A 21,975-nucleotide genomic window follows, 5' to 3' on the forward strand; every position below is an offset into this window, starting at 1 on the left:
GTGTGAGAACAGAGACTGAAATGTGGATGTGTGCAGAGCCCGAGGCGAAACAAGTGAAACCTTCCATCTGACGGATGTGTTCATGTTCGTGTCACATCTCCACAGTGTAAAAGCCTAAATTCCCCATCGTGAGCAGCTCCGGGGACTTCCCTGGACTCACCGGCTGATGCAGCAGAAAGCCATGAGACGGAAAAGATCAGCGAAGCTCAGGCCCGATCCCTCCAGGGAGAACGCTGTGGACGGACACACACACACATTTAACACACCGGCAAGAAGAGGAAAGACCGCTGGGGAATAAACCTTCCACAGCGGTTTAATTTACACTTTTAATCCTCTAATTCACTGCAGTCAATACGAACAGGTCAGAAAATGAAGGAGAAGAAAAGCAAACAACACACTGGTAACACACTGAGAGAAAACTTGTCTGATCACGTCTGGGCGCAGCACGGCAGCCGACAGGTGAAATACCAAAACGGCTGATTTGGAGTTTACCTTGCCACAGGAATGAGGAGAGCGTTTCAGAAGTGTGCCATGAGAACAAACTGTGACTGGGTTCAGAAAAACATGTCAGTCATCAAGAACCCAAGGAAGACCAATCAGACGCACCGAACTTCAGGGACTGTTTCCACTGAATATTGCAGCAATGCTTCTGGCCTCGCAGCTCTGAACGCTTAGAAATTTTTTTTTAAAAGAGTCAGCAGAGTCTGAGATCAACGTTGGATCTCGCATGCAGATTACTTTCAAAGCGATCAGTGCTCCAGACGGGTATGAGGGAGCCTTGGGAGTCGGTGGTCTGACCCTCTATCGGGCTCGTTCCAGCAGTTTCAGGAGCTCCTGCAGCTCATACACTGTTCCTGAAGTTCTCTGAAACACACGGCTGCGTTCAACTGGTTTTTCTTGCTTCTAAACTCTTCCACTTAACAAACGGACGGTCGTGTCGCAGCCTAATCCAGACGTCAAGCCTTAAGAACGCAGGTCGAAGATGAAGAAAAAAGATAACAGTCTACGAAAACCTGTTCGAAGACTTGACCAGTCCGGAACGTCGTCCCTCAGAGACGAAACTGAACTCACATCGTGTTACTCAGAAAGCAGCAGTGTGAATGAAGGAAGGCTTCTGGGCGGCAGGAGTGAGACACAACTGTTAAAACGCCTCATAAGTCGTCAAATTCCAAGTTTTCCTCATGAGGTCGTGCATCATGTTAAAGGAATACTCCGAAGATTCTGGACCCACGCCCTATCCTGATCATTTACACGGTGAAATAAGCTCATAAATACATTTTTTGTGTCCGTTCGTCCAGTGGCTGGCTCCCAGCTGTTAGCATCATAGTTAGCTTAGCTCAACTGCCTGAGGTGAAGAGGAAACAGAGCTGGACTGACGAAAGTGGACAAAATCCTCCTTCCAGTGGTCCAGGGGACGGCGTATTAGCACGTGAAGTAAATCCGAATGGTTATAAATCATTTTAAAAGACGTGTTTTTTTTTCAATCCATTAAAATAATGTTTTGATCCACACAGACCTGCGCATGCGCAGTGCTCCGCGGAAGGATATACCGGAGCACAGCAGTAGAAGCATAGACTCAGCCGCTGTGCGCCTGCTATATTCTTCCGCGGAGCACTGCGCATGCGCAGATCTGTGTGTATCAACACGTTATTTTAAGGGATTGAAAAGAAAACACGTCTTTTAAAATGTTTTATAACCATTCAGATTTACTTCACGTGCTAATACGCCGTCCCCTGGACCACTGGGAGGAGGACTTTGTCCACTTTTCGTCAGTCCGGCTCCGTCTCGTCTTCACCTCCCGCAGCTGAGCTAAGCTAACTACGTTGCTAACAGCTGGGTGCCCACGGCTAGACGAACAGCCACAAAAAAGGTATTTATGAGCTTATCTCACTTTGTAAATTATCGGGATAGGGCGTGGGTCCAAAATCTTCGGAGTATTCTTTTAACGGAGTCTGATTGTGATCCATTAACAGGAAGAGCAGAAGTCAGATTTATCTCCACACTGAAATCAATTAAAGTAACCTAATCTGCCCCCGAGGCAGCGAGAAACTGTGTTGGCTCTCACGATGATCAAAGCTGCCCATCCCTGGCTCGAAGGCTTTACGGCAGCTGCTCTCACTCTCACTGAATCAGTGTGTCATTGTGTCGACGGAGGAAACACAAAGCGCTGCGACTCCTCCGCCTGGGCCGCGGTTCTTTAACCTGTGCAGCGTGAAGAGAGGCGAGAGGCGGCGGAGTGAGCAGCACAGCCCCACGCCACGCCGCCTCCCTCGCTCTCTCCGGCGTTTGGAAATTCCCGCTCGCAGCTGACAGAGACGGATCTCGGCAAACAGGTAGAGGTGGAGGGAAAACCCATGGAAACTCATGGAGGTAAAAATAGAACGAAGCAAAGGCGGAAAACACTGAGATGAAGTTATTCAAGTGGAAAGCAGCACGTCAGAGTGGACCAGCAGATTAAACACATGCTGACATTACTTCCTCCTCCTCACGGTCGCCGGTGCATCTGAAGCCACCAGGGCGTCCAGGAGAAGGCAGCTTCATTCCACAATTTCATTCTCACAAGGAAACATCCACATATATGAGGTTTCCTCGTTAGAAATTTAAATATTTGAAACCATTCTAGCTGCATTTCCTCTACTTTTTTGAGGAAACAAATAATCCAGCATCTCTAAATGTTCTGAAACAGAAAAGTCTGACAGGTGGTATGAAGGTGCAGGTCAGGCAGCTTCGTCTTCCTCCAGAGATTCTCCAGTCAGGCCAGTCCAGGGCTTCATGTCCTCTTTCACTCGTTCTCTACGTTCAGCAGGCCGGCAGAACGAGATCGAGACCTCTGAGGCGTTCGCTCCAGTCCTCCTTCACTTACTGTACTGGCTCTCTCTGACGGGGAAGTCTCTGACGGACACGGCCGAGTCCTTGTCCATGCGCACGGAGATGACTTTCCTCTGCAGGCTGCTGGACTTCCTCACCAGAAAGGTCTGCAGGACGAAAAGAGGAAACGGCAAATCAAAACATCCTCCTTGACTTTACCCAGCAGTCTCCTTCAAGACAGGCTCCTTTGTTTCACTGTCACTACAGGTAGTCTGCACTTCACACTGTATTCTTTTTTTAAATCATGAGGAGACGATTGTCCCTCCACCCCCCTCCACCCCTCCTCACCCCGGCCGGCTGGTTCTGCAGGATCCGGGTGGCGTCCTGGCGGCGCAGGCCCAGCTGCAGCCACACGGCGTGCGTGTGCTGCAGCCGGTCCAGGACGCTGAGGCGGCGGTGGAGCGAGTCGTAGCCCGAGTCCCGGACCCCGGGGAGCCCCGCCCCCATGGCGGCGCACGGCGAGGCCTGCAGGAAGAGCCCGCCCACCTCCTCGCTCAGCCTGGAAGCAAGCAGACCAGCGTCAGTGACCTTCTCCTGCGGTCAAGACTCAAGAGTTGACCTTGAAGCTGGAGGTCCAGGTTCACTGCCGCTGCTGACGTCTGGCCTCCTCCCTCCCTGGAACTCTACGAACACCGGCCTGAACAGAGGACTCAGGCTCACTCTGGACGTTCCTAATGAACTGAAGCTGAACGTCCCTCTCAGGTCATGTTTTGGTTTTGTTTTGTCTGGACTCCTGGTTTCCAGTGGTCCTGTCTACATGCATGTACAGTACGTCAAGTTTAACGGAGATTATTACATGAGGTTAATAACCTCAACAACAAAGCTGTGAAGGAGAAAAACAAAAGAAGAAGAGTCACTCTGCCATTACGAAAATCAAAATCCATATTTGTGTAAACTTGCTGGCTATAAGCTGCACATTAACAGGCTTGGATGTTCAAATGATGCTGCTGTTCAGATCAGACGACGGCCTGCAGCTGCCTGACGACCAGCATGTGTTTGGATCTGTGGCTCACCGAGGTCGCCCTCTGTGGGCCGTCCAGGTGAACTGCATGAGCGTGAAGGACATCAACACACACACACACACACACACACACACACACACACACACACACGTCCAAAGCCTTTGACTGACGCTTAAATTTCATTTATTTCCAGCAATATCTACATTAAATTCATGAGTGTAAACCTTCAGATTAACCACCTCCAAACACAGAGGTCTTCATCTGGAACAGAAGATTCACCTTCAGGTGTGTTTTCCTGCCTTTCCATTCACTCACAGTCACTTGGTGCAGCTTCAGCCGAAACTACGTTTTGACTAACTCTTTTCTTTGATATATTTAAAACATTCTAGTCATAGGCGTTTGATTCTGGTTCCCACAAGTAGACAATTCCTTATAAAGACAGTCTTGAAGCACTAAACACAGCACCATTCTGTATTTACCTCCTAATGCTTAAATAACTTCACCAAATGATGTCTAGTGTCCATCTTAGGTGGGAAATTCCCACATCTGAACCAGTGCAGATCACAAATCCATCATTATATCAACATGCTTTTACATTAATTTGAATAACATCAAATAATATAAAAAAATATAAAAATAATGAACATATATTAAAATATGCTGGTAAATACCATTGGGACCACTAGATGTCACTGAATGACAATGGAAAAACCTCCACAACTACTGGAATTGACTGACAGAGCAAGAAATAGTCTCCTAACAGAGAATTCTGCATCATAAATCTAATAGAAAAAAATAAATTATATCAAGATTATATACAATCTAATACAATATATGAGTTACTGTGAGGAAGAAAACAAGGAAGGCTGAGGATCGCAGGAACAAGACGCTGGGCGAGGACGACTAGCGTGACGAGGACAAATCATTTTATGCAGCAGTGAGACTTTAATAGGTTCGGTTTTTCACAACTCTTGCGTATTTTTCTTCAATTCTGATCTAAATCCAGCAAATGCAGAGCTAAACATTCAGTGGGTTCAAAACAGAGAAGAGAGTTCATAACACACCGTCAGTGTGCTGGATGTGCACAACGGTGGTTTATTTCTGTGGTGAGTTATTGTTATTTAGCATTATGAACTTAAAGAACTGAAATTCAGAAGTGCTGTCACTTTACTTTCACTTTTAACCTCAAAACCAATTCTCACTGTTTCTGCTGAGTTTTGACCTTTTGTTTAGTCGAACAGGTTGGTGTTTTTTGGGGTTTTTTTTTTCTGTTTTAGGCATTAAAGTTGGCCAGGTCTTCTGCTTGTGTTTGACTGTCCTGCTTCCCATTTCCTGTCCCGTCACCACGTCACTACGCAGGAGGGAACACATGGCAGAACCAATAATCCCCCGTTTAATCTGCTCAAGCACTGTTTACATGAGGCACAGGCGGAACGTCCATCGGCGTAGACGACCTGCTACAATCGGATCCGGAATATAATCCGCTCCGAGTGAAGCGGCGTTTCTATGACACATTTACAATCTGATTATAAGGATGTTTTGACCCATGTGAATGTAAAACTGGAAAACTAAAACTTCCTCCAGTAACTCAGGATGTGTGAAGAAGCCCAGTGAGCGGCTCACCCCAGGAGGCCGTCGTCCGGCTGCTGCTTCGAAGCCGCAGACTCACACTTCTTCCCCATCTCCCTCTTCAGACTGCCGATTTCCCAGGCGAACGAGTCGATCAGCTGCAAACACACAAACACACACACCAAGAAATAAATGCTCAAAGTTCCCAAAACACCAAAAACTATTCACAACCTTGGAATCTGACCGCCTCTCCCTCCCTATCGAGTCTTTTTAGAGCCACTGAATCAATGACAGCACTCTGCTTTAGTTGTTTTATCAGTGTGTATCAGGTTCACACACTCAGCTTCTGTTAGCCTTGATCTGGACTAAATTAATCTGAAACGGAATACCTGCATTCTTTCTTTTAACATGTCTGATCCTTTTTTATCTCCTACGTTACTGATAGACGTCAATGATCCTGAATAGAAAGTGAGCTGATCGCCGACTCGGGTCAGACCTGTATGGTTTGGCCTTTCTTCCCTCCTTCTGGAGGAAAACACTGAGTGAAGCTCTTTCCTCATCTCCAGCGGACCGAGCCTCGTCTCTGTGCCTGGTACTGCTCCGATAACAGGCTTCAAATCCTCCTTTTCAGGAAAATGTCTTTTAATGATCTTTGAAATATGAACCCTCAAACACAGCCTGCCCCCCTAAAAAGACTGAATTCTGCTAGACTCACTGTTTCTCTTCATCTTCTATAAAGGAGCATTAAGGAGTTTCCACGTTTTATGGGAAACAGCGCCCCCTGCAGGCCTTGGGCGTAATGCAGCTTAGTGAAACACTCGTGCCTGTGACTTGTGTGCTCGGAGGAGGGGAACTCCTTCCTCGCTCTTTTAGTAGCGCTTTTAGTAGCGCTCAAGTAAGATTTAAGTTTCTTCTCCCTGGTGGAGTCTGTGTGGAGCTGTGGCAGTGCTGGAAGCCAGTCTGTTCTGACTTTCTGGAAGCTCCTGCTCAGTTGTTGCTCACTAAGCATCTGGCGGAGTAATGCCGGACAAAACGAAACCTAACTAAATCAGGCCAGCGGGAGCGTGCATTACATCATTCCTCTCAAATTCTCCCCCCAAAAAATTCTGGTGCCGGACCGGCACTGCAACTTTCAAGTGACAATTTAGCGCTGTTAGCGGTAGTTGTAATGAATATGTCAGGGCACATTGTACACATCATTAAAAATGTGTAACATATTTATGGTGGAAAATAAGTGTTTTTAAAGTTGAAAAACTCCTGAATGCACCTTTAAAACTTATGTTTTTCTGCTTTGTAAATTCATCCAGCGGTCTGGATTGAACCTTTCAGTTCAGTCTCATCAGACTGAACGGTGACAGGATTCAATCCTTTCAGAATAAACTTCGTTTCAGAATAAACTTCGCCGTTCTGATCTGGTCTTATCTCAGAAAGTTAAAGTGTCCTCGGACAGCGGCTGGGAGGGAAATGTAACTCATGAGTTTTCCTGAACTGGAGTCTTTCCAGCGTGACGCCGACGTCACTCGTTTCGTTTCCTCCTCGTCTGTCTCGCTGCCTCTGTTGGGCAAGTTTCTGCTGCAGCAGCAGCTTCAGGAAGGAGTCGGCTCAGCTGTTTGAGAGGAAATCACATTTCCCGGCTCATCCGGTTGACTCAAGGTTCAAGACCTCAAACCTTCAGCATTCGCCTCAGAGATGTCTCAGGATTCAGGTTTCTAGAGGGAAAATGCTGTGAAATACTGTAGAAACACCCCCGTGAGAGATCCTGTCAGTCAATCCTGAGTTGGTAAACGTGGAAGAAGCTTAAAGCTGCAAGAGTTTGGAGAAAGAAAGACACAAACAAGCAGCTGCTGCTGAAACGACTAACTGATTTAATCGGTTAAAATCAAATATCAAAATGGCTGCTAACTGATTTAGCCATCGGCTAGCTGGTTAACTTGAAGGAAATATGTTCTTGGCAACATACCAGGGTAATTAACGGCTAAGCAAAAAAAGATGAATCGAATAATCACAAAAGGTAATCAGCTGATGATTGGATTAGCAGATAATGGTTAGCAGCTGTCCTCCCATCAGCCCCTCCTCCTCCTCTGTCATCGTTGGACTGTCCTCCGCCCACACGGAGCCGCAAGGCGTCTTGGGCCGTCGCCGGAGGGGAACCAACCTTCAGGAAGCTGCCCTTCCTCTCCTGCTTGCAGGGCTGATCTCTGGGGCTGGCAGACATGGCGTCTCTCGGTTCTCCTCGGTCCGTCTCGATCCGCTGAATTCTCTGCCGAAAGACATCGGACGTATTAGAGACAAAAGACGTCTGGTGCAGACTGCACTAACATAAAAGCTCAATGTGTCTTTATTGTTTTTACTCATTTAAAAATCACAAAAACAGCTTCCAGACTCATAAGTGATCAAGCCCTGACCCCCTGTACCCAGCTCTCCTCGTGATCACGTGACACCGACTCAGAGTGACTCATGCGCTCCCGCTCGGCCCGAGCCAGACGCCGGGCCGGCTTCAGTTTCAGCAGCTGATCCCGGCCAGCTGTGTGCAGGCATGCAAACACATCCCAGAGCTGGAGGAAAACGCCGGCAGCAGCCGTCTCCTGCTGGCCCCCGGAGCGCCGGCTGCTGAGGAACCTCACGGCGAGTCGGCGCGAGGACGATTCTGAACGCAACAGCAGACCACATGACCCTTCATCATGTTCCCGGTCATGTTGACAGTGTATTGTTCACGGCAGAGCGTGGTTTCATAACCAGCTACAGCGCACACTGGACTCCATGGCTTTCACTGTTTCCGTTTTAAACACAAACACAACATCTGGACGAGGACACTGGGCTGAAAACCCGGCGGCGATCGGGTTTTCCTGGACAGCAGCAGAGCCTACAGTCAGAGCAGGCCGCTTGCTCGCCCCTTCACACCCCCACTGTCAAAACAACAGCAGAGTGGACTTCGGGGGCGGGGGCGGGGCTGTTGTGGTTGGAGCAAGAAGTGCGAGTGTGTTTTCGAGTGTGATTCGCAGGCCCGGCCTGGGACACAGGAAGGCATTCAGTGTGTGGAAAAACAAACAGTGGACGGAGTGCCAGTTGTCCAAAGACTCAAACGGACATTTAGAGGCCCTAAAATGTTTGACGCTCCGGTTCTAGAAGGTTCACAGAATAAAGCAGCTCTAATAGATCTGTTGGATTGTGGGTCAGTGCAGAACCACGTGGTCTGGGAGTGGATAATAAACCGTAAATATCCTCCGACATGGTAGAAATGAAGCTATTGGCAGGAACAATGGGGAGTGTTTACGGTCAACAGACAGACATGTTGGTTAACCCTGCTGAGAACCTGATTTAGGTCAAAACCCTACAAGTACTGTGAGTCACCAGAGAGATTTGAATAAAAGAATGTAGATTCTCTCTAAATCACTAATTCTGCCCCTTATTTACCGTACAACTCGAAAACCAGTGGGCTTTAATCTATTTAATCTGAGCCGATGCCTCCTGATGGTGGGAAAATGATGATATACAGCAGAAAAAGCTGATTGTTGTTGAAAAGAAGAGGCTGTTGTCCAAAACGTGTGTTCTTCAGGCATAACATCAGAAAATACAGCGGTTTCAGTGAGATGGAAAAACTGACGGCACTAAACTGATCTGATTCTTTCTGCAGGCTTCGTTGACTAACCAGAGGTTTAAAACGCCATATGTGGGCTCGAGGGAAAGTTCAGATTCTGCCAATCAGTGTTACTCAAGGCAAATCAGAAGACACAGCTCGAAACTTAACACTCGCACTTCTTCTTTTACTATTTTAGTAAATGTACCTTTTCGGTAAAATAATCTCACAATAAAGGATTCAGATGTGATCTCAACAACCTGGAAAATGTGACTGCGGCTAGATAAATGTGGTGGGTGACCTGGGTGGGACGGCGTCATGTTAACCCGGAATTTACCCTCAATCAGCCGTGAACTGATGCTCATCTTTACAAAAACAAATGAACTGTCTCCTCTGCCTTCAGACAGACGTCATGAAATATTTTCTAAGACTGTTTTTATCTTGTTTTGTTTTTAACTGACTCCTGCGTCCTTTATCTAATCCTGCTGTATGACTTGTGTGTGTGTGTGTGTGTGTGTGTGTGTGTGTGTGTGTGTGTGTGTGTGTGTGTGTGTGCGTGTGTGTGTGTGTGTGTAGGCCACTTCCTAAGCGTCCTCTGTCACATGTTCCATTACTGTAAACTCTTCCTGGACAGATTATTCAAGCTGTTAACCGAGTGTGTGGAGGTCTGGAGCTGCAGAAAGCTGTCCACTGGGATTTTTCATGTTCTACCACTTGCTGGCTGAGCTGCTGTTGTACAATGGAATGACATCTACGACGGTAAAAAAAATGTACAGTGGAAAAATCCCCCACCCTGCCTTGTACCCCCGTGTGCATGAAAACTATTTCCTGTTCAGAAAAATACGAGAGTTAAAAATGTGCCACCTCTTTAGCTGCTGGTCACACCATGAGGAACTAAAAGCTTCCTTCATTCCACAGTGGCTTAGCTGGACTTGTAGCTCCACGGTTATGGAAACTGCGGCGTCTGATTCCGGTCTGGAGCTGGAACAGTTTGTCTTTATCCCCAACAGAACAATGAGGTTCAAACAGTTTCCTGAGGGCTGGTTCACCTCGCTAAATGGACACACTTCAGGAGCGTTTCTTTGCTGATGACAACATGGACTGATGTCAAACAACGACGGAAACTACATCTAATAAAAACCTGGACATTAGCACCACAGAGACCAAAGGAATGATTCAGGAGATTCAGAAAGTGGTGAAGAAGATGGTCGAACAGAGACTGTCCTTCCTGAACAAGAAGTACCTCATCCTCTGCACAACCATGTCTACAGCGAGCCTCCACACCGGGACCAGACCTGGACCAGAATATCCAGGATATTCAGCCGTTCAGGTGGTATCCGGATGTTAAATGTGAGATTCAAAGCTGCCGTCATCACCGCATGAGTCTAATGTTGGGATGTTTGTCATTAATTGGGTCCTGCAGTGGAGAACAGGGAGGACCTGCAGCTGGTGGTGAGGGAGGCTGAGCACATCATGAACACACCACCGCACTGCTCACACACACCAACGAGTCTTCAAAGGTTCATCACAGACATCTCAGGACGGAGCCTCGAACAGAAATAATCCAAATCAATGTGTTGCCCCAGCTCCTGTATCTCAGTCACTGCCTCTGGGAGTTCCACAAAAACAATCTGATGAATGGAATGGGTGGATTTCAAGGTTCATTTAGAAAAGCAGAAGACTGAGGGTCCAGTTTAAAACTTCAGAGTTGAAAAAAAGAGAGGGGAGGGAGAATCTTACCATGTCTACAGGATTATTGTTCTGCTGCGCAGCAGAAACCTTCAGTATACAGACGCTCTCCGAACTGAAGCTGAATGGAAATCTCTGGAAAGTACACTTGGTAACATCTAGCAATGTTAAAAACATTTGAAACCAATCAGTCGTGTGTTTTCAAGTAAACACGGTGATACACCTGAATGCTCAGCTCTGCCTGAAGCCGCTGCGACGTGTCCGAACCCGTCGAAGACATCAAGCAGCTCAGCCCAAATGTTTAATCGACTCAGCCTTAGTTCATAATAATCACTTCCAACACGGGGCTGAGTGAACACCTGAACCTCCCAGACTCACTTTCAGAGAGGCGATCAGTCTTTCCACAAGTCTAACATGACTTATCCTTCACTTTTACTCCTCCACATTCACACTGACACTAGATTTTCAGATTCCTGAAGGTGTCTGTTCAGCACATAGAGCACGGCATTGGTTTTCCCATCATCCTCTGAGTTTATGGTCTTTGCATGAAGACAGTTTCAGACCTTGAACAGACAGTCAGGAAGTCGCTCTCAGACAGGCTGAGGAGAAGCGCTGCTCGATATCACTCCAACATGCACACGCCAGTCATCCCTCTCCAGCTTTATGACACACAGTAACTGAGCGGCGCTCACAGGAAGCAGAGTATCTGTTAAGGCCTATTCATAGTCCGAAGGCAAGAGGACAACGTGAGCTTCCTGATATCAGCCAGCAGAGGAGAAAAAAAAAGCTTTCTTTCAGTCAGAAGTTGTGTGAACGTAGGCCACGCCTCTTTATTCTGAGGCCACGCCCCCTCACTGAAGACACATGTATCCCGATGTTTCCGTGACCCGGTGAGAGGGTGAGACAGGGGAGGAGAGAGGAGAGAGAGAGCTGGAGAAAGAAAAGGAGGGAGAAGAACATGCCTGAAGCTGAGGAGGAGGAAGTTCTGGTGTGGAGACCAGGACCAGGCGAAGGAGGTGGATCCGTCTGGGCCTGTGAGCCAGCGGAACTCAGCAGTAAAGAATTAAAATCTGACCATCACATAAGATTGATTGGACAGACCTTTAGAGCGTTGACTTTGGAGGGATCCAGAAACACGATATACATCGATTTCTACTTTTTGGGTAAATTCTATTTTTCAATCCGGAGCAGATCTATAAGTTGTGGCCAGCAACACGGAGAAGATGAAGAGCATCTTTACTGACAGACACACGGCGACACATGACGCAGGACGGCGATAGGATGAGTCCTTCCACTGCCGCTGTGTTTGAAGAAACAGATTTCCATGAATACAAATCAATCTGTGGTGGATTCAACGGGTCGTGCACCAGGCTGGAAGTAAAGGAACCTTCTGACTCCGACATCCACCGTTCCTGTGCTTTGATTCTCTGAAGGGGTTTCCTGTGGGCGGCGGCTGGAGTCGCGGTTACGATGGCAGCCGCATGGCCTCTCCCGTAAAGAAAATCAGCATGTTCAGCCTCTGAAAAAGTGTGTCGAACGCTGTGCCTTCACACTGGCAGGGTGTGTCTCCGCTTCACTCATTCCATGGAAAACCTTCCACAGAAAGAGACCGCATGTGTGCACAAGCACACACACATCGCCAGACTGAGAGCGTTCTCTGTGGCTGCAATCTGTGAAAACACACACATCTACACCACCTCAGCAAAACCGTCCCATCTACACCCAGATCAGTGCACACATCCACCCACTGCGCTCCAGATGTTCCCTCAAAGCCTCTGATGAAGAACAATGTATTTACTACGCCGTAACACTGCACCATTTCTACACTGAACTTCTCCAACCTCATTTTCCAAAGTTGGAATGGAGAGAAAATACTGACGGAGACCAAACCAATGTGCAAACACTGCAAGCAGCTTTGATTGTTTATTAAAGAGATTTCCTTCATATGTGAGATTTATTTTAAAATTCAGTCAATTTATTTGATTTTTGACAAGTTATTCTTTTACAAAGAAAACTAAATCCGAGCAGAAACATTACCATCATTACTATGTCTGGACAGGACTGAAGGAATGCAGAGCGGCAGCTCACTGTGTGACGTTCTCGGCATGTGTGGCACGAGGAAAGACACTCGCATGAAAAATAGCATGAAAGCACCGAGTGTGAACTTCACGCTGGAACTGTGTACAACGAACGTGACGCCTCCACTTTTAGAAACGCTGGTACTGCAAGTGGCTGCCGGACAGTTTTCACTTCCCTCTTGGAAATATTTCCACACTTCACAACATTTTAGTAACTGTGTTGAAGATGTTGCTACGCTGGGGTTGCTGGGAGTTTATGGCATGTTGCCAAAGATGCCCAGTTTTTAGCCGAGTGCCACAGCGCCACTGGCACCGAGCTTTCCTGAGTGGCTACGCCGGTTTGAACCTGTGGAGCCACAGTGGCGCCGTCTTTTTTTTAAAAACACTTGATTGATAAATACAATATAATATAATTTTATATAATATAATATAATAACAACACAATGCACCCCAGTCCTGAAGATTGATACAGGAAATGGTCAGCGCCGCACAAAACCGCAGCCATATTCAGCATAACGTTTTACTTCAAGATGCCTCAGAATGTAGGAAAAAGCCATAAAAAGAAAAAAAAAATGCTGCGCACACCACTGTCATGATCCAGGAAAGTTGTGGGTCTAAAGGTCCTGTATGTGCCTTAGAATCTCCATGTGCCCAGATCCAGTCCTGCCTAACCAATCAGGACAAGAACAGACGACTATCAGTCATATTACTCAGAAACTAAACCGAAAAAATCAGAAGAGGTGAAAAGACTACAGTGATGAACCTGAAATGCAACGAGGAGGTTTTGTTTTCCTCGAAAATAAGAGGAAATACAATGTGGACGTTTTTCCTTCTCGAGAGAAAAAAAAAAACATAGGAGGTAGTTTTTTTTTTTCTTTTTTTAAGAATAAAGTCAAAATAAGATACAGGCAATAAAGTCACCGTTTTGAGGCTACAATATCCAACAGCTTCTTTAAAATGTTCATCAAACTTGGAGGCAGTTTGATGAACTGGTGAAATTATACTCCAGAATCAGCTTTAGGGTCAAAGAAACTCCTTGTCGTTTAAACCCAGAGCCGCTATCAGGACTCAGAGGAGACCGAGCGGCCCTGATAGACTGTTCCCTTCACGTCTCACGTTGGACGGCTGGAACAGCAAAGGACGAAGCACAGCAGGAGCTGAACCACACGCCTGCACTGATAACTTCTCTAAGGTGAACAAAGTGCGGATGCCGCGGGTGCGGCTGACGCACGCCGACACGTTTGACCTCCGGCGCCGCGCCGCACTTCGGGGGTCGTCTGCTTTTTTTACTGCAGCGGACCCAACACCGGCGAGCGGTCACAGCTCCGTGACCCCTCAAGGGTCGAGAGACGAGTCACCTGTCACGACCCGGGTCTTTGTTTCTGCAGGGAGAGTGTGAAGAGGGGCGGGGGAGGGGCAGCTGGACAGCGCTAAAAATAATTACAGTGATGGTCTTCACCAGGGGTGTTCAACCTGCGGCTCTGGAGCCACATGTGGCTCTTCAGTTCCTCTACAGCGGCTCCATGAAGCCTTCACCACCTTCACCTTCACCATGATATGTGAATAAACATTTAACATGTGTTTAAATTATTATATCATTCGTCACTCTGGGTTCAAAAGGGATTCAGAAAAGGTACAAATAAAAAGTAACATTGGGGAAAAATAGTGCAGCACCAAGAAATGGGGGGAAAAAAGATAGAACAGCTTAAAAACCTGAAATTTCTCCAATTTCTCACATAAGAAACTGAAATATGGCAGGAAAAAAGCATAGAAAACTGTCTAAAAGAGGTAAAATGGATAAAACAGCTCAAATTTCAAAACTGTCAACAAAAAAAAGCTTGAAAAGAACAAAACTGATAAAATCAGGTGCAAAGTGTAATAAAATGTTCACTGTTCTGAACTGTAGTTAAAACGTCATGAATGCATCATAAGATCTAGTTTTTGTTTGTGCATCAAAACCAAGAACGAAGCTTCCTGAGCTGCAGTCGCCTCATTTTAAAGGCTAAATGTTCTTTATGTCTCCAGAACTGCTGGACTTATCAGAAAGTCAGTGAAATGGCTCTTTTGGTCATAAAGGCGGCAGAACCCTGGTCTGAACGCTGTGTGAGCAGCTCGGCTCTGACATGAACACGTCAGGACGTTCTCAGTCTGGTGAAACCAAAGGCGAGCAGAGAGCGTGTATCAGAAATATCCTCCGTTACTGTTTATCTACGTGCACACGAGCAGAAAGTCTACACAGACACTGCATTTGAAAGATTAAAGTTGAGTTAAAACTTGCATCGTGTGTTTACATGGAGACTGCAGCGCGTTTTATGCTGGACCTGGACGGATTACATTTTAGCAGCCCCGCCCCCTTTCGGGGAAAATTAGTCGACAAACTCCACTTCCTGCTTCTCTTCTTTCTTTCTTTCTCGATTAACCTTTAAAAAGTGTAACACATTTATGCTTCTGTCCATCCACTCGTTTCATTAAACCCATTTCTTCTAAGGCTCCCATTAAAATGACAAACAGTCTCAGCTCGAGTCCGACGCTTGCTTCAGGCGGCCATCTTGGAAAGTGTGCGTCATCGTGACAGGATAAGGGGACGAGCGCGATCATTCATCCTGAATTAAAGGGGAAATTAAAACTCTCGCGTCGACAGTGTTGTGGTGAATTACATTCGACAACCTGTTTTTCAAGGAAGGGACGTCACTGTGAGCGAGGACGCCTCAGTCCTGGGGCGATTCACCGAGCTGCAGCAGTGCGGACAGCGTTCAGACGGAGGCGCTTCAGCGTGCACGGGTGCAACGGGTGGCTCAGCAAATATCACATCAAGCCGTCCCGTTTCAGACAGAATTAAAGCCGAACCTCGTGGTGACTGAATCTCATTTCCCAAAGTCAAACAGAGAAATGACTCAAAGTTCAAAAACTGCTGATGAAGCTGTAAAGACTAAAACACATGAGCGGCTTTCTGCTGAAGTCAGTCACTGAGGATGTAAATATAACTAAAATAATCAGTAATCACGGAGGGAAAACCCTGAATTAATCCACACTTCAGGAAACACTGACTAATACATTACGTGTGTAAACCTGAGGCAAGATACATCATAAAAATGTTTGAAATTAGGCAAAATCTTGGTTTTTTGTTTTTTTAAATCACATGAGAAAATATGAAATTGCGACTCATTGACGTACAGAAGACGGGTGAATACAGATCCTGTCTAATAGTCATGATACCCGATGGATGCCGTCGGCCTGACCTGTGACCCCGGCTGCAGGTCTGCTGTGGTACCGGCGCCCGGCGCTAAGCACATTAGCAGATTTCCGAGCTGACTGGAACTCCAGGGTCTCAGCCGGTACCAGGAAACACCGCCGCTTGTTTTCACGTTTCTCACTGACTCTGGACAAATGGACGACTCACTGCTGAGACGCTGGGGCTGATGGGAAGGTTTTACGGGTCCCAGCCGTCTGTGACCTGGGACCAGAGAACCCCTCTCACTTGGTCCAGCAACAGAAATGTGATGGCAGTTTGTGCTTCAGTGTGGAGTTTAAGCTGCTCAGGAAATGAGGTGATTTAGAGAAATAGGAGACATTTTACCCTCCAGATTACATCTGAAAAAACAGCTGACATTTTACTCCTTTATCAGTTATTTAATTCGAAATTCGTTTCTATGGTTTTTCTACCATTCGAGACTAAAGCTACTTAAAACAGTTTTGTCTTTTTTTTTGTTTGTTTTTTTACAATTTTTAGATAAAACATTTGTTAACAATGTCAACACTTATTAGATGTTTGCAGACATTTAAAACTTTGACCTTATTTGACCTAATTTGAGCCATTACAACTACTTTGAGACTTTTCCCCCTGTTTTAGCTTTTCCAATCATTGAAGTTGTTTAAGTTGTTTACAGGATTTTAGGTATGATGCATTCTTTCCCCCAGGTTTTTATCAGCTTTCTAAACTGTTCTTCACTGGTTCAGGTTTATCCACTTGAGGCCTTAGAATGGTTTTAGCTATTTTAGCCATTTTGTCTGTTTAACATTCATTTATAAGTTTAAGTTGGTTCCTCTAAGCAGTTTTTAGATATTTCAGCTGTTTATTATTTTTTGAATCAAAGTTGCATCTTTTTTTTCACTATTTCAAACAAATTTATCATTTCCAAATTACTGTTTAATCTATTTTTAGACATGTTTGCTATTTTACATTGTTATAACTGTTTTAGTTGTTCATTATTAGTAGTAAAAGCTATTTTGGGGCATTTTAGTGACTAAACAGACGTTTTTGTCTATATTTTGGGCTGCATGTAGTTATTTCAGACAGGTGTTTTCTGGTTATTTGAAACCATTTCTAGACAGTTCAGCTGATTGTTATTTTACACAGTTTTACTCATATTTCTCCACATTTTAAACAGATATAAATCAGTGTTTAGACCAGCGCGTGGAGATTAATTTCCCTGTGGGATTGATAAAGTACTTTCCACTTTTATGTTGAGAAAAAGTTTCTTGATCTGGATAACAGCTCCTGGAGAGAAGTGTCTGTTAAAGTTTTTAAAATCCTGAATTTGATCGAATCGTCACGTAAAAAGGCGGACCGGGGCTGTTGTGCTGGATTATTATGAACGACTGGAGGAAAACCGTGTGTTTTGTTGTGTTGTTGTTGTGTTGTTGTGAGTCTGGAGGCTGGATTGAGGACGGAGGGTCTCACCTGGTCTAGTGCGGAGAGCCGCGTCCTCCAGCCGGCCGGAGGGACACTGAACCCGGGACCCGGGACCCGATTCTGGGACAAACTGGCTCCATGGCTGCTCCGACCGAATAACTCCCCGGAATATCCGCCGGTAAAAGTTCCTCCTACGGCTCCGGCTGGGGAGACTGGAGCCGCTCCATGACCCGCGCAGCACGGACCCGTCTGTTTTTCTGTCTTTGTGTAAACTGAGTCGCCGGAAGCGACTCTGATTTTCACAATAGAACATCAGCGGTAAAACTTTTTCTCTCGTGCAACCGGATGTCACTCTACAAATAAGACGAGGACCGTAAAACACGTCTTCGTGTAGCTTTTCTCTTTTCTGTCTCAAAATTTGAATTCAGATTGAGATAAATAAATAAAAAAAAATCAGGTTTACAAGTTTAACCTGAAAATTATTTTTTTTCTAAGTAATATTAATTATTTTTTTCTGGGTAATATTAAAATCAGAAATCTGATTTTTTTTTTCAATTCAAAGTCAGAATATCTCAAACAGAAAAATAAAAAAAAGTCAGACTTCAACATTCTGATTTATTTCTCTTAATTCCGACATGAATCTCAAAACTGACTTTTTTGAGATTTAAGAAATAATTTAGGTTTATTTTCTTCAGTGTACTTTTTCTATCACAGAATAAATTCTGACCCATGAAACTTCGTGTATACACACACACACACACACACACACACACACAACTATCACCATGTTATAGGAGACAGCTGTTTTTAACATTAATTGCTGTTCTCTCATTTTGTTCAAAGATTTATCACCATTTGAATCACATAAATGAAAATTGTATTCACGACTATCAAAAGGGGTTCATAAAAATGCTTATGACACTTGAAATGTCTATATAAATACCACAACAGCACCAGGGTGTTACTGAACCCACACACCGGTGCAAACCGCTGCTCCACTGTCTCTGTGAGTTCCAGAGTGTGGATCAGTCTTGCTTTTTTGCAGCTTCTGTTAGATTCTGGCTCCTCAGCTTCGCAGGCAGAGCTGCTTCTCTTCCCCGGGTTCCTGAGCTGCTGCTGCTGCTGCCTTCCTCCCCCCACAGATCCCCAAAGGAACAAAAACAAACTCTGCATTAACTTTCAGGTCACGTGTGCTTGGTGGGAAAACACTGCAGGTCCCTCCTCCAGAGCCACACACCAAAAACTGAGACTGCCTCACAAAACACACACACTCAAATAAACCTGAAGATCTGACCAGAGCCCACGTTATCACGGCGATCAGAGAGAGCAGTACCGTGTAAAACAGAAGGATTAAATGTAAAGTGCATGATGAAGCCATCCTGGGTCCAGTCTTCCAGTGGTCCTTCAGATTCCAGCAGAGAAACGCGTTTCTGGGTTCTCAGCTGGAGGTTAAGATGGTGATGCGTCATGTGATTTCACACTAGAGATGACAATAACACACACACACACACACACACACACACACACACACACACACAAACACACACACACACACACACACACACACAGTATACACTACTACACAACTGTACTACGAACTACAAAGATGATTAATGACCTTTGACCCTGGCACCATGTGCAGTTACCGGCGTCTTTGTGTCTGCAAATGATGTCTGATGAGAACAATGTGATGAACACAACAATCAGTCAGTGGGGTGAAATGGCTCTGAATAAGTAGATTTCACTGTCAGGTCTGCAAGAAGCCGGACTTCTCCTTTCAGGGGCCAAATCTGTCTCAGTCTGACGGCCATGGGTGTGAAAGCAAAGGGAGACTGCAGGACAGGAGATTAGTTCAGTGAACGCAGCTGAAGGGAAACGAGGTTCTGGTATCGTCTGGCATTCCTGCTTCACCTGGTATTTCTGATTCCTTCAGAATCCATGGAGAGGAATCACAGCTCGCGTGACAGGGGCCAAATGTGTTCAACACAGTTCCAGAAAAGAATAGAACTGAAGAGAAATCCTCCATGAATCCAAGAGGGAAGTTGTTGGATGTTGCTTCAAGCCTTCAGATGATGTTCGCATGAATAGGGAGGCACCCAGTGGCGACGAGGGCTCATCGCATCCACCTGCCTCAAAGCCCTGAACTTGGATCAGAAGTTCCATGTCTCCCCACTTTTTCTTTTTTTCTGATTTACCTCCAAGGATTACATTAACAATGTTTGACTTAAATAAGTCAGTTTTGTCATAAGTTAACCATGTGAACACCTTATTTTGAATTAAACTTAAATCCGATTAAAGTGGCCAGTTTATTCTCACCCTAAAGCAGAAATATATGTAAATTCTACATATAACCACCTTGATTTCATTACGGTCGTTCTGCGCATGCCCGCTCCCTCACCATGACGCAATATTCCAAGATGGCTGCCAAGATGGATCGTCTAAGCTGCTCCATTACAAACATCTTTCCCACAATGCACACTGACTGCTCCTTGATCAGCGGTTCCACTTTGCACCATAATCTTGCATTAATGAATTCATTTTTTTTTTTTTTTTTGTCATCCATCCATCTTCAACTGCTTATCCGGGACCGGGTCCCAGGGGCAGCAGTCTAAGCAGGGATGCCCAGACGTCCCTGTCTCCAGACTCTTCCTTCGGCCCTTCTGGAAGGATCCCGGGGCGTTCCCAGGACAGCCAAGAGACATGGTCAAATGTGTCACTTTGTTTGTGATGAATCTAAGATACCAGAGTTTTCATTTCTGAATTGAATTACTGAAATAAACGAGCTTTTTCATGACGTTGTAATTTATTGAACTGCACCTGTTGCGTTAGAAGCACAGTCAGATAACATCTGAAGTGATTGGCATCGTTCTGTAGAGATACAGGCTAACCATTCATCTGTATTAACAACAGAAGTTTGAAGCATGACTGCTGGTTTTCTTGTGTTTCACTTTAGATTTTAACGAGTCATCTAATGTCCCACAATACACCAAAAGGCTTTACACTGCTACCAGAATTGAATACAAGCTGTGTATATTCTGTATACTAATTGAATTTGAACACTTTACATGCATTTCTGTATCTAGACATGAAAATAAAGCCTGTCTGCTTTATCTTTAATGACATGACATGTCCTTGTAATATCTTTGAGTAAGTCTGTCTTCCTCAGCTGAGAAGACAAAATCACATAAATCCACTCAGGTTCTGACTATCTGCTCTTGTACTGGTGAATAATAAGCATGTGTTTGTTTTAGTTCCAGTTTGAACTCATCAAACTCAAGTCAAGTTACTGCAAAAATAAGCACTCAACTCCAATTTTGTCCATTGTTTTCTCCTGAAAGTCACTTTAAAACACTTCCAAACAGTTTTTATAGACTGAATCCTAATGAATGACTGTTGGACTTGAGGCAGTGATCACCTGGCAGCTCCTGCAGGTAAAAAGCAGATGTTGAAGGAAACTCGCAGAAGGACAGCTGACTGCCTGTATTTAATACATTAACCTAGGTTATTCCAGAGAATACAGCCTTAAAAACCAGAACAGGAAACATCCATAAGCATCTAGTCCGTGAGTGTTTATTCCAGAGTGAGTTTGGTCAAACCACAGCACTGAACTTCTCCGTGTCTTTCCACCTGCTGTCGACACAAAAAGGCACTGACATTTTTTTTAAATGAGTCTAAAATGAATTGTGAAAAATGATTTCAAATTGTGACTCCTCACCATTTTCTACAGTGCACCCTGGTCAGACAGTGAAATGCCTTCATTTGTGGTATTTTATCATGAATGTCATCAATAAGACAGCCAGCTGCCATAGCTCCATCACAGACTGTTGACCTTTCTCGTTTATTCTGAATGAAACTGTGATATACTCAGTAAACACGCTGCAGATAATTTGAATTAACATTGTAGGTCATCACAGCTTTGTTTGACACAGCTGTTCTCAAGCTAAAGAATGGAACTGGTTCTGCAGAAAGCCTCTTCTTCTGAGTCTGGATCTGGTTCTCCAGGCTTTTTCCTGTTAAAAGCTAGTTTCATAGTTTTTTCATAATACCGTCTTTAGTCAGTAAGATGGTGGTACATGCACATTCCACATCACAGTGTTTGTGGAGCACTACCTGGACTGTATATTTTATATTGTGTATGTTCACTGTATCAATATATATATATATATATATATATATATATATATATATATATATATATATATATATATATATATATACATTGAAGAGTTTTGGGTGTTTCATTGGTAGTGTTAGATTAGTTAGCTGTATTTCTATTTTCCACTTGATCTGTCTTTTATATTCTCCAAATGTCACAAGCTTCATTTATTTCAGTAATGTAACTCAGAAATAAAAACTCTCCTGTTGTGGATTCATCATACACAAAGTGACATATTTGTCACTGAAACAGTCTCCTGGTTCTGGACTTGATGTCAGCTGAGCTCCCAAAAACCCAAAACAACGGAAATTATCCATTCAAACAACAATAAGTTCTTGATTCAGTGCTTGTCAGCTGCCGACTCCGTTTCCATGGCAACGCTACTCCTCAGTTGCTTTGGTAACGGACACTTCCTCTGAAGTGGAGCTGTGATGTCATCAGTG

General features: G+C 45.0%; 1 protein-coding gene across 1 annotated transcript in view; it reads right to left on the bottom strand.

Annotated features, from left to right (window-relative positions):
- Positions 1 to 17,643, bottom strand: part of LOC115398964 (ras and Rab interactor 2-like) — a 36,131-nt gene extending 18,488 nt beyond the window's left edge. Inside the window, exons 1-6 of the mRNA XM_030106043.1 lie at positions 17,425 to 17,643; positions 7,555 to 7,659; positions 5,454 to 5,557; positions 3,157 to 3,367; positions 2,864 to 2,975; positions 161 to 233 (exon numbers count right to left, since the gene is read on the bottom strand). Coding sequence (XP_029961903.1) covers positions 161 to 233; positions 2,864 to 2,975; positions 3,157 to 3,367; positions 5,454 to 5,557; positions 7,555 to 7,614 — 560 coding nt within the window. The 5' untranslated portion in view covers positions 7,615 to 7,659; positions 17,425 to 17,643. The remainder of the gene's footprint in view (positions 1 to 160; positions 234 to 2,863; positions 2,976 to 3,156; positions 3,368 to 5,453; positions 5,558 to 7,554; positions 7,660 to 17,424) is intronic.
- Positions 17,644 to 21,975: the final 4,332 nt, after the last annotated feature.

The sequence above is a fragment of the Salarias fasciatus genome, chromosome 13, assembly GCF_902148845.1.
Source record: "Salarias fasciatus chromosome 13, fSalaFa1.1, whole genome shotgun sequence".
NCBI lineage: Eukaryota > Metazoa > Chordata > Actinopteri > Blenniiformes > Blenniidae > Salarias > Salarias fasciatus.